Source organism: Sardina pilchardus, chromosome 13, assembly GCF_963854185.1.
Source record: "Sardina pilchardus chromosome 13, fSarPil1.1, whole genome shotgun sequence".
Lineage (NCBI taxonomy): Eukaryota > Metazoa > Chordata > Actinopteri > Clupeiformes > Clupeidae > Sardina > Sardina pilchardus.
The window spans coordinates 16,690,755-16,705,848 of record NC_085006.1 but is presented as its reverse complement, the minus strand read 5'-3'; the positions used below and the strand labels follow the sequence as shown (position 1 = coordinate 16,705,848).

Sequence of the window (15,094 nt, the reverse complement as noted above, 5' to 3'; positions counted from 1 at the left end):
TCTGTCCCCAGGGAGCAGGGGCTGGGCTCCGAGATGGCTTTGTCCTCATTGCAGGAGAGCTTTATGTGGGGCAGGCATTGTTTGACAGGTAGACAGTTAGAACCGAGGCTGAAGCCATTGGGCAATGTGGTTCTCCAGAGAGCCACGCGGATGACCTGCTGCATGTGTTTGTTGTTCTGCCAAGTACAGTACGGTGGGTCATCCACACGAAATGGTAAACAAACGAACAAACAAACCAACAAACCAAAATGTAGACTTGAATAGGTCACCCATAATTTATCCATTCTAAATTCCACCTTTTATCACCTTTAAATCATGATTATCGAAATGTACATAACTATACTCACTTTCAATGACACTTTATCAAAGATGCCTCTTGAGTGAGGAGGTGAGATTCTGTTATTTAGCACAGGGTCCCCTGGGACCAATGAAGACTGATGATGAATATGAGTCCCCAGACACATGACCCAACGACAGCAAATCACATTGGTTCAAGTGATGGGAAAAATAGCTGGTGGATATCTTCCCCTACATTCCACTGTCAATGAAGGCATATGAGGAGAAGATCATTTCACTAGTGGTGTCAAAACTGTGTCACATTCAGTCTCATTATCGACAAGACAGACAATGTTTCACGGGAGTACACAAAATGAATCTGTAATTAATCCAAGTAATCCAATGGTTTGAATAAAACAATGTAATATAATAATAATAATAATAATAATAATAACATTGTCATGACATTTTTATATTATTTATATTTACTAATTAGCCTAAATGTGCATACAATTATCTTTTACAGCTTCAGTGTAGCATGATATCGAAAACTTAAATAGCAGAAAGTTGTATATACTGTATCTGTTGGCTAGATGAATAGCAAATTTGATTGCAATTGGATGAAATCAACCCTCAAAAACACATTTTGAAATAATGTACAGTACATGGCGCAAATAACCGTCAAAATATTATTGAATATGGCTGGTAGTCAAAACTTGATGGTCTATTTTACCCTCTCTTGTCAATTGCCATCCATTGATATTTGGCTATATATATCCCTATCTGTTACAAATAACTCAAGAAAGCTATATACAGTATATTGCTTTTTCCACTGAATCTCAGTTGCTTTACATTGGTTGCCATCTTGAAATTGAGGGAATTGCGGTTGATGTGCGAACACATGGAGATTATACCCAACCAGTGGAAACGTATGTGAAAGAATCCAGTATGGAGCAATTTGTGTGATCAGCTTAGACCCCCCTTGACATTCAGAGAGATTTTGGGGTGTTTTCATCACAGAAAAAAGGGTAGAACTGTTAATTTATGTCATCATTACCTACGTACTGATTTCTCTATGGGCTGTCGGGAAAGAGTTAAGCACATAATGCAAAATGAAAACATACTTGAAATCCTGTATGCTTCTTTTGAAAAAAAGACCAGGTGGCAAAACATGAGCATGAGGAGCCTTTGCTATACTGGTGTTGGTGGGGAAGACAATGCCTGGTGTCACAAACAATAGAGAAGCATTGTGGGAAATTTGGGCCATTGCCCATAAGATGGAAAGAAGAGAGGGCTGGGGCTTTAGAGGCAAGGTTAGATGGAAGATGACAGAGAATGGAGATGGATGGGGAAGGGAAGCATGGGAGAAGATATCATGTGCTATCTATCTGCTCCTCTGGGTTTTGGCCAAGGGGGAATATTACAGGTGTCAGTGAGATAAGGGCGACAGAATACATTTATCAAAAGGACAAGCAGGAACTGGGTCACTTTTGATTAGAATCAGGTGAAAATAGACCTGAATCAAATTAAAAGTTGGTGTCAACAGTGAACATTCTTTCTTATTTAACTGCAAAATAACATTAAAGTGTAACTACAGAGGAAAAGGGTCTATTTACTTTAGTTAACAACTTAAAACTTTTGATTGAGAGCAAAATCACGTTAATTGGTGGCATTTTGAGCAAGACCGTTTATTTGCATGACTGCCACGTAGCATCCAGCCCCATTAGCATCACTGTAAAGTTGAAGTGGTCCAATTCATATTTAAATCTACAATGTCCTCAAATTATTTTGCAAACCATAACAAAACCTGCACTGAGAACCTTATAACCTCTAAACCAAGCACAAAAATGCTTTAAGTGCTAGGTTAAGGGGGGGTACACATATAAAGATACTAGTACAATGGAAATCATGCTCTCTAAACTATCAAATCAATGAAATCTAATCATCTAGTGTATTCAGTCTAATTAACTTACTTTGAAAGCAAGCCAAATAAGCATAAGAAATAAGCCAAAGAAGCACTATAAGCTTAAGGCTACTTTTTCTCCTGATGTATGAAGTTTGACCTACAGTACGGTGGATTAAAACTGCTCTAGCATGCCTGGGAGGGCTAGTGAAATTTGCTAGAATCATCAACACAAAAAAGCACGAAAGTATCAGTTAATTTATTAATTTATCTATGAAGGGGATGTGTTAACTAAATGATTATCACTGGCTAAACTGAAAGAGGTTCTGTCCATGTCCTGCTGTTAAACTCAATCTCTACTTCTAGCCTTGTGGAGAGCCGCAGACATGTGGGAGAAGAGGGAGTTGGTCTTCTGAGAATCTTTAATGTTTGCTGTTGTTTGTTGCAGTCTTTTTCAATAAACCAACACTATAGTTCTACACTGCAGGCAGTAATAGGAAAGATTGACTTAAGAACATTTAAAACTCAAAGAATTCCATCACACAAACACCAAACAAAAACAGTGAACACAATCCCAATTGTTGGTGTTTGTTGGGGTTGGTTAGCACTTGGCAATCAGTGTGCAAGTACCATTTAGATTACATCATGCATTTTAATGCTTATTGTGATATTCTTACAAAATAACTGTAGATAACTGTAAGACAAATATTAGCACCTGAGTCAATTTTAATAAATTCATACATTCATACATTCAGTAGTCATACATTCCAGTTCACAGCAAAGCCCAGCATATTCAGAGGATAAAGCCACAAATGGCCTCTTCCTAAAAGATTCACTTCCAAGTATGGTTTAAACATGTACATCTCTCTAATTCCACTAGGGGGAGTACTTGACAGAAGAACTACATGTAAATGCATTCCTAAGACCAAAGCTAATTTTGTGCTTAAATTGATCAGCAACAATAAATACAGGTAGAGAGTCAATTCCACTGAGAGGGTGAGGAAAGAGTAGAGTTAAACAATAGAAGAAAACAGACAAACAACAAAACAAAACAACCAGGAAAACATAGCTGTTTCTTCAGTCCCTTCATCCATCTGCACCTACACCATCATTCTAAAACTCATCAGTGTACTGGAACACTCACTGGACATCAGGCTGGCTTACAAGTCGGAACTGGCACTGCCATGTCCCACATCCTTACTCCAGCTCAGGGATGGTGATCGTGGCACCAACTCCAGTCCAGAACCTGAATCCGGGGAAGAGCGGACCGGTGAAGTTTTCCCTGAGACTGTGGATGAGCTCTGCTTTTCCATGGGAGACCTTGTAGAAGGCCAGCAGCCCCTCCTGCTGGTCCAGGTAGATGCCAACCCTGTGGGCTTTGGAGCCTGCCAGGGGAGTCTCCTTGCCGTTGTGCCAGAGGGAGAAGGCTGAGCCAGACCAGTTGAGGCCCCAGGAGAAAGAGTTATAGCCCAACCTGGAGCTGTTATCGCTGGCTGCCCGCTCCAGCTCTCTGTAGGTCACACCGACAGTCACCTACATGACAGAGAATTGCTATTAGGACTGATCATTCTGAGATGCTCAAAAGTTGTAGCTGTGAAGAATACATCTATTTCTCTTCATCAAAGTCAGCAGATTGGGAACTATGTGGGAACTATCTATGCCACTTGCAGGGGTGGAAATTAAAATTTGAAAATGTGACAATCTATCAGCCAATAGCAGATTTCTGGTGAAATTAACCAGCCACTCAATGTTAAAATATGACTTTGTGTCTGAAATCTACCAGCCACTCTCACATTTTACCAGCATTTGGCTGGTGGCTGGTGCTAATTTCCATCCCTGGGCACTTGTGTATAGCGTGTAATGTGTGATAGAGAGAGGGGGGGGGGGTAGAACACATAGATTTACTGAGAAAGAGCACTCTATTTTAGGGTCATTTTGGCCTGAGAAAAGCCCTTATTGAAGACATCTAGCCTGTTGAGGGGTACGGTCACAAATATGTGATTAGAATGTTCGGTGAACTGAGAGTTCCGCATTACGATGAGACAATTACCCTCCGAGATTTTCCCCACAAAATGTATACAGAATACTGAAACCAGAGCCATATAAAGACTCTTTATATGGCTCTGACTGAAACTATAGATTGTTTGCGTTGAATTCTAGAAGGAACTTGGAAAATAATTCACTCCTCAACAGGCTAGGCTGGCCTGCTTGTGACCACACATATCCATGGAGGGAGACGTTATTCAGTTGTCCTACTGTAGGCCTACGTCTTCCTCATATTTTGACATTTTAGAAGTGGCACTCAGCTAACAAAACTGGGAATAGTGTGTTGCATATCACTTTCACAAATATCTGAGAACATATTCTTGTTAGTTAATCCTTTTAACAATAATTTAACTAATAAAGCTAATAATTAAAAAAAAAAAAAGCCTCACTGCACTGGTAATTACAGTACCTTATGGCCTGTCCACTCCACCTCCCAGTAGTAGGGACTCCCAGCCAGAGGTTCCCTACACAGCACCTGCCTCCAGTAAAGGAAGCGGTCGGGGTGCTCAGATGCATCCACCACCTCCGCCCGCAGAGTGGCCTTCCGGTCCCCATCAGAGATGCGGATGTGGCGATATGCTGTGTTCTGGTCCAGTGTGGGCCCAAATCGAACTGAATGGCGAAGCAATAAAAGAATACCAATGAGGTCTCCAGTGATATTTTCAAAGTGATTTTTTTTTCAGCTATTTTTCCAGATGTACAATGCATGCATAATCTTGGAATATAGGTTGATCAACACTGTATGGTCATATTGTCATACATTTAAAAAAAAAAAAAAAAAAAAAAAAGCAGTTTAGAAAAGGCAAAGACGTTTTTTTTTCTTTTCAGAATAAACAAGGTGAGCAGATGTTCATAATCATATTGTCAAAAGGTAATTTTAACATAAGCTTTATTTTTTCCTGCAGAATGTAAACACAAGGCATAGTAACGTATACTATATGTTACGTATTTAGTGTAGTATATCCATAGTCCAAAATACTCACATTTCAGCATTTCCACTCTGGTTTTGGGCTGCGGGTTTGCCAGACGGTTGGTTGTGGGCTTTTGAGCTGATGAGACACAAGAGAGAGAGAATATTTATAACGTAATTCTACAACAGTCATTACGACACAAATCTAACAAAATCACACCAAAGTGTTTTTTTTGGTAGAAAGGGCGACGCCCACACATCATTCGGGTCTATGGATTTGACGCTTAAAGGTGCACTATGAGATCCTGAATGATGTTACTTCTGTTGACACTCCATGTAAACGAACAAAACACTACTTTCCAATTCATGCTACCAAATCAAGTTTTCTCACTGCTCATGCTCACTAACCCCCAACCCCTACCCTAAACATCTTTTTGATGTTTGGCTGAAATATAGTTTGTTATATTTTGGTACACAGCCTGTGCCCTGTGTTGTCTCCAGAGAGACCGGATTTTTTCACAATGTATTCAGGGAGCAGGCAGCAAGCTGATCAAAGGGAGATGGCTATGATTTGATACAAAAATGAAATTGCTCTAAAAACCATACAATATATCATAGTGCACCTTTAAGACAATTTTCTAAACTTTTCCTTTAAAAGTAATGGAGTTCTAAACTTTGCCTTCACTTGACTGCGTCAGACGCTGCCAGTGGGCATTGGCCGTAAGGCTAAGTACCAGGTAGGGTTGCAGCGCGCATCATGGCTGGAGGTCTCTCTGGGAGTGGGGGTGGGACGTCAGATCTGCCATGCCCTGCACAAACAGTGAAATGTACTGTTAACAGCTATGTTGAGAACCGACACTTTCAGCAATACCACATATTGTAAAATCACCTGAAACCTAAAAAACACAAAACATGACAACTAAATTATTGAAGTAAATATCTATATAACTAAATTATCAGTGTCATAGTTGTTCCAACAAGGTTTCCGTTTTAACATTCCATATGTTATCTTAATGCAGTGGAAGTAGTTTGGGAACAAAATAGAATGTTCAAGCATTATCTTTTTCTTGTTGAAAGGGTCTATAAAACCTCCACATTGCACATGTGATTGCACAAGTACAAAAACGTTCAGTTGTTGTAGCTAACCTGGGCTTGCCACAGTCGCAGAGCGGGCCATTCCTGGTGGCCGTAATGGAAGTGGTGGACCTTCAGCAGAGGCTGCACTCACTATTATATGGGAACAAATAAAACCACTGTTGGACACCAATTAGTCAATACATCAATCAGGTAATCTGGGCTTTATTGTGGTTGGATACTTACTGTAAGTGGGTCCTCCATTTGTTTCATGACCATTAGACATGCGACGTGCTGAATTGGCATCATTAACTGAGAGAGATTGCAAATGACTCCTTATTTTTACTCAGTATACATATCAGTCATAGACTCATAGTTCAGATTTCATGGCAGGATTTTTAAATCAATAATCTTAACATGTATAGGTGCTTCATATCCCACTCTTACTATGTACAATCTCATGTGCCACACTCAGGGGAAATATGTTTCAAGACATAAAGTGATCGAGTGATATAAAAATGTGTGATGGTCTTGCGGAAAACAGTCTCCAAGACATATTGACTTACCAATTCTGAATATCTGAGCCAGAATGTCTTTGTTTAGATCCTGTAGCCTGTCTGTCATTCTCCCTAGTTTTGCTTTGACTCCAGACTTCATTGCTTCAAACTGTGGATCAAAAACCTCTTCGCTTCCACCCAGGCCTTGAGCAGAGAGTGTTCCAAGCTCCTGTTGACAAAGTGTATTAAAATGACATATTGCAGCCAGACGTTGAGTCACATTTAAGATATACGTAAGTAGACCTCTCCAAAACATAACGTATACCCAATAACCTTAAATCCTAGAACACCAGTTAATCATGATACAAAAAAACTCTATACGTGACTCATCATACTCCACAGTGCCACTCTGATCCCCTTGATCTTCCATTACCTTTAACACAAACTAGAGTATCAATAACCTATTCAGTAAGTCTTGAACTATTTTGCCACGCCCCACCTTACACCATCCATACACCTAAACACCACTATGATGCAATGGAATGATTGCCTCATGTCACACATACCTCAAGAAACCTGACGTCATCCGGTGTGCAGGAGAGGGAACGCAGCTCCTGGTCCTTTTTGCGGAGCTGGGACACTTCCTGCTGCAGCCTACTGAGGTGGGCCTCTTTTCTGCTCTCCGAGAAGGCCTCATGGGCCTGAAGAACAACCTCCTCCACCTGAGAGCCCAATAGCTCCACACTCTTCACCAGCTCCCCAATGGTCTCCTTAATATCATTCTTGAACATTTGCATCTGGTCCTAAATACCAGGGGCATCAATGGAGAAAATATCATGTACATGAAAGAGCGGGATTGGAGTTTTAATAATAAAGAGATGATGAAGTGACAATTTAGTGTGTTTTCTTTAGACAATCAGCTGTGGTCCTTGATAGCAATTTCTAAACACACAGTTGTTTTGATTATGCTTACACAGCAACATTTCAGTTTCCAAAACTTTCTTTACCTGGTAGACCTCTAGAGCCTTTGGGACATCCTGAAGGTCTTTCTCTTTCTCTTGAATTCTCCTTAAAATTTCTGCCTGCATCTGAACCACCTCTTGCTGTTTACGAGATGTGAGAACACACAACAGAACACATTACACCACAGGCCGACAAAGCCGACAAAGCCAGACACATTCACCCTCAGCTTTTATCCACATCTACCCACCTGTTTCTCTCTCCTCTCTTCATGTGGTCGGACAACCTGGTGGCCCTTGTGCTTATACAGTCCACAGTCCTCACACACAAACACTTTCTCGTCACGGCAGTAGAGGTCCAGCGGTTGCTGATGTTCTTGGCAAAGTCGAGGGGAAAACACTGGAAGCTGTGGGTATAATCCTTTCTCAGCTGTGGAGGAACCATCCTGAGAAGTTGGTAAAGATGGTAGGACAGTGACATAGACTGGAGATGAAGGTTCAGTTTGCTGCCGTGATCGTTGGCTTAATTTCTCCAAGGCCTCAGCCAGCACGGTACTTCTGGATAAAGATGGTCGAGGATTAAACTTTTTCCTGCATTGGGGGCAACTGTAGCAGTTTGTTGATGCCCCTTGATCCCAATGCTTCTTGATGCAGGGCATGCAGTACGTGTGTCCACAAGGCAGTGTAGTTGGGTCGCGCAGCACTTCCAAACACACGGAGCAAACAAATTCATCTGGAGGCCATGAGGAAGCCATGCTGTTTTCTCAATGTGCTGACACTCTTCCTGGAAGCTATATGCGTGCCACTGAACACCACAACCTGCTTTTAAATGGAGTGACCTGGGTTGGGTCAAGGGTGGTAGAACAGGTAGCACTGGATATTTTTTGGGTTGAGGTAAAGAGTGAAACTCACATGACTACACTCATGCAGGTAGATGGATGGCTAGGTTAGGCAAGCTAAGTGGAATCCAGTGAGAGTGGACAGACTGGCTCTGCCAGGTTAGAACCGCAGAAACCCCCAATGTATGCAACTTTTTGTTCATCGGGGGTATTCCAGAAAGCGGGTTGGCTTAACTGTCAGTTAACCCAGACTAAGTGGTAAAGGTTTTCAGTTAAAAAATGGTCAGGCTGTGTAAGACACTATGGTTCCACCAACTTGCAGGTCAGCAAACTTGTTTGAGTTTTCCATACTAAAGTTTTCTTTGCTGGTGATTGTATGTAGCAAGGGACCTGATGAATGAATCACATGAATAGGCCTAAATTCCTAAAGGTAGCTTCAAAGAATCAAAATCCGTGGTCACTTAAAAAATGTTACCATCAGACTATTTATATATATATTTTTTTTAATTTAGCCCACTGATGCCTTACGATTCGCCAGTCAAACATATGGTGGCTGGTGCTTTAAGATAGTAAGGGCAAACCGGATACAAGTGAAGCATTATCTTCGGAGCCATGTCAAGTAGTGGCAAGTCGCTATGTTGTAGGCTACCATCGGAGAGACGGCATGAGTAGTTTTGTTTCTACTGTAGAGCTAAGTTTAGCATGGTACAAGGTGAGTTGACACTGGCAATTTTAGGAGGTATTCGGCTACATTGACTAAGTTTAATGTTACAATATAACAATGTTTGTTGTGTAGAATCTTCGCATGCGTGGGAGATGAACCGTAGTGTACTGTTGTGGGTGGCTAGTTTGGCTGGTGTCTGCTATTTGCAAGCTTGTTCTTACAAATGAGTACAAATGGTTCTTTGCCGTTTGGAGCTTAGCCAACACTCGTCCTTGAGCTAAGTAACGATAACGTAACGTAAACGTCAAGGCAATAGCGTTAGCAAACACTAGACTAGTTGTTTTAACTAATGTTAACGTTTAGTGTTAAAACAAGTTTGAGAAGGTAATTTAACGTTAACGGCTTGCGATTTGAGACCTTCGACAGGTAACATTAGTCCACGATCAGAGCGGTAACTTTACTTTCATAGAATATGTGTCTGTAACATTATTTTGGTTTTGCCATTGAACCAGCTGGAAAGGGGAAAGGTACGAGTCAAGTTCTAGTTCAATTCTAAATGGGTGATCTAGCTATCGAAAGCAAACTGATGTCGAGCTAGCTGGTAAGTTAACTTGGCTAATAGGGACAGAATAGCGTTAGGTTTTTTGAATATGACTGTTTTGCTTTCTCAGAGATCTGGCAAATGGGTTTAACGTCAACCACAGAACCAATGTTTCATTTAAGAATGGGTTTCTAGATACTGTAGTTGTTTGCTAAGCAGTGAGTGAGCTTAACGTTGACATTAGCTAACCGAGGCCTTAACAAATTTGGCTACGTGAACTTTTTTGGCATGGATGCTTTAACGTTAGCCCATTGATTTATTATTTGCTTAAAATTCAGGTTTTTAAGCCATAGTCAATTTAATGTGGGTCAACTTGGATGTCAAAATTCTATTTTTATAATCTAAAAGTCTTTTGATTTACTCCTCTGATTTGTCAGGATGTTTAGGAGTCCCCAGCTGTTGGCCTCACCAAGCCTAAAAGGGACCCAAAGATCACTGCTACTCCTCTCCAAAGAGGCCCTGCCGTCCATTTGCCCCAGACACCAGAGGAGTGGACCTGATGGAAGAAGATTACTCTCCCTGGGATTTGTTGAGAAATCATGTTGCTCAAAGAAGGAGGAGGATATTCGAGAAAAACTATCTCAGGACCTTGCAGAAAAGAAGAAAAACATCAGAAAAATACAAGCAAACCAAGGCCCCCCTGACCGCAGCCCTTCAGTTCCAGATGAACTGACTACCATTGCTCCTTGTTCACAGCACCTGAAGCTATCATTTAACAGACACTTTTCCTGTAATGCACAGCCATTGTCTTCTACATGGTTAGCTGTGCCTTCACACAACCACTCTCAAACCAATTCACTGGAGTATGTGATCAATGCTGAGACCTCGGGCAGGTCTGACCACAAGTGCCTCTTGCTGCATAGTCATAACCAAGCCGGTAAGCAGAAAGTTGGTGCTACCACATCATGCAATATAGAGAGTGAGCAGCATTCTCATTCATCAGTGTCATGTCTCAGTGGGTCTCATAAGCTTCTGTTTCCTCGATCACTTTTATCTACACCAAAACTGTGGACTCGCAGCAGCATCGTCACAGGGAGGTTGTGGGAGGAACAGCACCTGGCGATCCAGGCCTGTGGTATGCATGGTGCTACCCAGCTGAAGGTAACCCCAGAGTACTGCCTGTCTGTCGAGAACGAGGCCAGATGTCGGAAAAGACTGGAGTCCAATGCGGCACTGTACCAGAAGGAGAAGGGGAAGAGCTGGGCAGCTGTGCTGGTGTGCCTCTGCACTGACGGGGGAGAGCCAGCTTTCTTGTTCACTCTCCGCTCCAGCAAGCTCAAGGGCAGGCACAAGGGCGATGTCAGGTGAGTGGAGTTGCCTATATGCCAGGCTCTCCCTGGAAGGCTCCTTAGCCAGCTCGTATATTTCTGTTGGAAGGAATGTCTGCCGTGTTGTAGCGGCTGTAGTTTTAGTGTACCTGTGCACACAGACCTGGTTGGAATAAGCACACGCTGTATGATTTCACTTGCAGTCTTTAATGGTGCAAACAATAATTGTTTGCACCATTAAAGACTGCAAGTGTGCTCCAGTCTCCTTCCTAATTGATTTTCCTGAAAGTCCTACTGAGAAGCACCTGAAACAGCAGACGATTTTGGATTTTGGATGCGTAGAGTTCTTCATTTGAACAACGCTGTATGATTTATCTGTTAAACTTGACCGTTGATTGTTTTCAGAGGGGTTTTTTTTGTAACTGTATTGTACTATGTGACCTTGAAAACCGAGATCTTTGTGAAAAATCCCCGGAATTCTCCTTTAAACCTGGCAGCCATGACTATTTTATCCTTAAAGTACCTACACAATCGCATCATGATCAGTATCAGGGATGGTAATTGGCACCTGCCAAAGGCAGGTGAATTTGTGTACTGGCGGGTGAATTTGGTAAACTGGTAAATAAATAGAGCTAGCATACCACAAATATACAGTCTGATCCGGTCAAATTTTTGTGTGCATTCATTGACAGTTAAAAATAAGAAAGTGTCTGTAAGGATCACATAATATAAGGGTAAATCGCGTTGATTTGAAGTTGGCATTAGTGGCAGGTTGACAAAATATTTGATTTCTGTCCCTGATCAGTATACTAGGAGTGACGCTCCTTGTCTCTTCAGTTTTGCAGGGGGTAAGAAGGACCCTGCTGACAAGGACGTTGTGAACACTGCTCTGAGGGAGGCTCAGGAGGAATTGGGAGTCACCGTGAGGACGGATCAGGTGTGGGGTGTTCTCAAGCCTCTGCGGGACATGGTAAGTTTGGACGGATCAGAGGCATGTCTTATTTGTGGTGCGTCTAGAGTAGACCATGTTCAAACAGAAAACGTTCACCTCCAGATAAGAGGTCATTCAGTCTAGCTCTGCCTGAGCAGCATAGTGGGACATCAGCATAGTGGATACAGGATTGATTCTGTCACAGGGTTGAATAGCTCTTCACTCCTGTGCCACACCCTGAAGATACAATTTTATAGGCTGGGTGAACCCTGCCTGAACTTCCGGGGAATTTGAATTTCGCCTGGCAGCTCAGGCTGGATATCAGCAGGTCTACTTTCGCTGTTTCATTGCCAGAATCTTTGGCTCCAATCAGAAACGTCCATACTCTAGTCCTGGCACGCTATTGGCCGGTGACGTGACGATAACGAAACTTAAGCAGCAACGAAACGAAAGCAGCAGCCGCTGTCGCTTCTGTTTTGGAAGATGTTAAAGGCAAGTTTTCTTTGAAAACAGAACAAAAACTTGCCCTGGAACAGTTCATACAACAGAAGTGTTTGCGATTCTACCGACCGGCTTTGGTAGGCTAAAAGTTTAATTTACCAACTAGCCCCGCTCGTACGGAGTCATTTGAATGATGCACATTGATCACGCCTCTTTTGCAGTAGAATCAAAGCGCATCTTCCCCAGACTAATGTTCAATCTTAAAAGATTGAGCTTAGTATGGTGAAAACCAGACTAACAATTTTAGGCTATCACTGGTAAATTCCCCTGATGCTCTGAGTTTGAACTAGACTGGGTAAACCCAGCCCAATCTGCCAGTAATTGGATTTCGCCCCTGCAGCTCAGGCTGGAAAACTGCACATTTTTCTCTCCTGCTTCCTGTCCACGTTTGCTTGAGTCATTCACAAACTAGCTTGTCCACCAGGCGCACCTGGATATTATTTGGTCTGATTGGGCACCTCATGACTAGATAGAAAAATTGTCAAACTTTGCCGTTGATGCAGGGGAGACGGCGCCACTGTGCTTTGCTCCGTTAAAAGCAATGGAGTTCTAAACTTTTCCGTCAGTTGATGTGCTGCATGTCAGATGCCGTTGGCCTTTATGGTAAAGGAAGTTGGCCCATATTTGTCTCAAGGAGTCCTGGATACAGTAATCAGCAAGTGTAATTTCATCCCAGTCTCTTAGTCAGGAAAACCTCCAAGGCACTTATTCAAACTTATACAATTTTTGTGTCTGTGTACACATATTGAAGGGAGATGGTGGATGTCTTTGGAGTTTGTATTGCCAACAGGAACAAGTTAACCCACTCTGTTGACCATTTCAATGTTTCCAGTTGCCACAGTCAGTCACTGTGATGGAACACTGTAATCATCTCATTTGTGTGATTCCTTATTTCCAGTCTGGCATGTTGATCGCTCCCGTACTTGCTAACCTCGGGCCTCTGGAGGCCTTGTCATTTCGGCCTAACCCTGGTGAGGTATGTTACGTTGGCTTTCAGTTGCCACTACTCCTTTTAAAATATAAAAATAAAAATAAATAAGAGAATAAGAAACCTGAAATGAAAGTGAAAAATAACTACACATCCTATGTTTCAGGTGGAGGAGATTTTCACGCTCAGCCTGGCTCACGTCTGCAACCCCGAGAACCGGGGCTACACAAACTTCCGAACAGGCGACCGCTATGGCTACACTCTCCCGGTGTTCCGTAATGGGAAGCACCGTGTCTGGGGTCTCACAGCTGTGGCACTGGAACACACACTCAAACTCATTGTGCCACCATAGCAGGCCAGCAAGGCTGATTCGTCATATTTGTCCTGTGGAAACGAATGCCCAGCTGTTACTGCCAAAGCATGCGGAGCTGTGAAGACTTAAGTGAAAATGCAGTTGGGAATGTAACTTGATATTTTATTCCTTACCTCAAACAGATCTACACAAAAGCCACTCTAGTAGTCATGTTTAAAGCCTATCCCGAAAATTGTTAAATGTGCTTCCAGTATTTCTGGAACACCTGATCAAGTAACACAATAGGTCTAGCCTGGTATTTCTGAGTGGTGGTGCTGAGTTGTGTCTTTTTTTCTCCCCTGTGATTTAACTTCCCTGGCAATTTGAATAATGGTCACAGACTGGAATAAAAAGCCATCCACTTCCACCTGAATTATTGCAGTCGTGTTATGTTAAGGATGTCATGATTATGTAAGACATCCAGATAAGATGGCATACACTACCAGTCGAAAGTTTGGGGTCACTTTTTAGCACTTATGAGCTGAGATTAGTTGCATTGTTTTTGTTTGTTTTTTTTAAATTAGGGAAGCAGTTTTCAGATTACGTTATGTGCTTGCGTAAAGGGTTCTCAACTGTTGAAGAAAGAAATGGCTGATCTTTAATGCAATATCTACATTGGCCATTATCAGCAACCAATGTTCCAAAGGCACATTCTGTTTACTAGTCTGATATCATTTTAAAAGCCTAACTGAGAAAACATTGGAGAACGCTTTTACAATTATGTAAGCACATAATGTAATCTGAAAACTGCTGCCCTCAATCAATGATCAAAAATCTAACTGATCTCGGCTGGTATTCTGTCTGATGGAATGGAATGGAATGGAATTTTCTTAGTGACTGCAAAACTTTGACCCGTTGTGTACATCTCTATATTGTAAGAATGGAAGTTAACATGGTAATTCACTCAACAGTGTTGCATTTCTCTGGATCTATTTTTATCACTAGAAATTAGTCAAGGAACAACGTTTTCCGTCACCATGGAAGTTTAAGGTATATGATGCAATTATACGTGTTGTGCTCTGTTGCCATGACATCTTTTTGCAGTTAAGGAACATATTTATATGCCACATGTAAGATACATTATCACACAGAGATGTGTTAACACAAAATAGTTTAACAAATAAATGTATTTAAGGACATCATGTTTAAAATGTTGGTGAAGTTTTATCATTCCTGATAAGTTTGCTGTTTGTGAATTCATAGTCATATCACCAACAAAAAAATCTTTTAATTAATGTTTAAAAAAAAAGAAAGAAAGTTGAATGAAGTTTAGATTGTCCATGTTTGTACTTTCACTCCACCAGGGACATAATGCAAACGCTAGTGAACATTGAAGACTACAATT

At 41.7% G+C, this 15,094-nt stretch overlaps 2 protein-coding genes across 5 annotated transcripts; one reads left to right on the top strand and one right to left on the bottom strand.

Moving 5' to 3' along the window:
* Positions 1-2,887: 2,887 nt before the first annotated feature.
* Positions 2,888-8,710, bottom strand: ftr86 (finTRIM family, member 86). The gene is made up of 10 exons (XM_062551726.1): positions 7,917-8,710; positions 7,714-7,809; positions 7,273-7,509; positions 6,776-6,935; positions 6,456-6,521; positions 6,282-6,362; positions 5,870-5,944; positions 5,209-5,274; positions 4,635-4,837; positions 2,888-3,712 (listed from the first exon to the last, which is right to left on the bottom strand). The coding sequence occupies exons 1-10, from the start codon at positions 8,418-8,420 to the stop codon at positions 3,377-3,379; spliced, it is 1,824 nt and encodes a 607-aa protein (XP_062407710.1). The 5' UTR covers positions 8,421-8,710; the 3' UTR covers positions 2,888-3,376.
* A 4-nt stretch (positions 8,711-8,714) lies between these two features.
* nudt8 (nudix (nucleoside diphosphate linked moiety X)-type motif 8) lies at positions 8,715-14,116 on the top strand. 4 transcript variants are annotated; one of them, XM_062551733.1, is made up of 6 exons: positions 8,715-8,826; positions 10,147-10,646; positions 10,789-11,073; positions 11,875-12,007; positions 13,368-13,445; positions 13,564-14,116. In XM_062551733.1, exons 3-6 carry the CDS (start codon positions 10,847-10,849, stop codon positions 13,747-13,749), a joined length of 624 nt encoding a protein of 207 aa, XP_062407717.1. In that variant the 5' UTR covers positions 8,715-8,826; positions 10,147-10,646; positions 10,789-10,846; the 3' UTR covers positions 13,750-14,116. The 4 variants fall into 4 exon arrangements, with proteins under 4 accessions (XP_062407717.1, XP_062407714.1, XP_062407715.1 ...); XM_062551730.1 differs by having other exon boundaries at positions 8,716-8,826; positions 10,147-11,073; XM_062551731.1 differs by lacking the exon at positions 8,715-8,826 and adding an exon at positions 9,100-9,216 and having other exon boundaries at positions 10,147-11,073.
* The last annotated feature ends 978 nt before the right edge of the window (positions 14,117-15,094 follow it).

Coding starts and splice junctions, on each gene's coding strand:
- nudt8 (XM_062551730.1), top strand. CDS start 8,807: ATGGTTCCACCAACTTGCAG. Junction 8,827..10,146: donor ATGGTTCCACCAACTTGCAG/GTCAGCAAACTT, acceptor CTGATTTGTCAG/GATGTTTAGGAGTCCCCAGC. Junction 12,008..13,367: donor TCAAGCCTCTGCGGGACATG/GTAAGTTTGGAC, acceptor CCTTATTTCCAG/TCTGGCATGTTGATCGCTCC.
- ftr86 (XM_062551726.1), bottom strand. CDS start 8,420: ATGGCTTCCTCATGGCCTCCAGATGAATTTGTTTGCTCCGTGTGTTTG. Junction 6,522..6,775: donor GGCTCAGATATTCAGAATTG/GTAAGTCAATAT, acceptor AATCTCTCTCAG/TTAATGATGCCAATTCAGCA. Junction 6,363..6,455: donor AAATGGAGGACCCACTTACA/GTAAGTATCCAA, acceptor CCCATATAATAG/TGAGTGCAGCCTCTGCTGAA.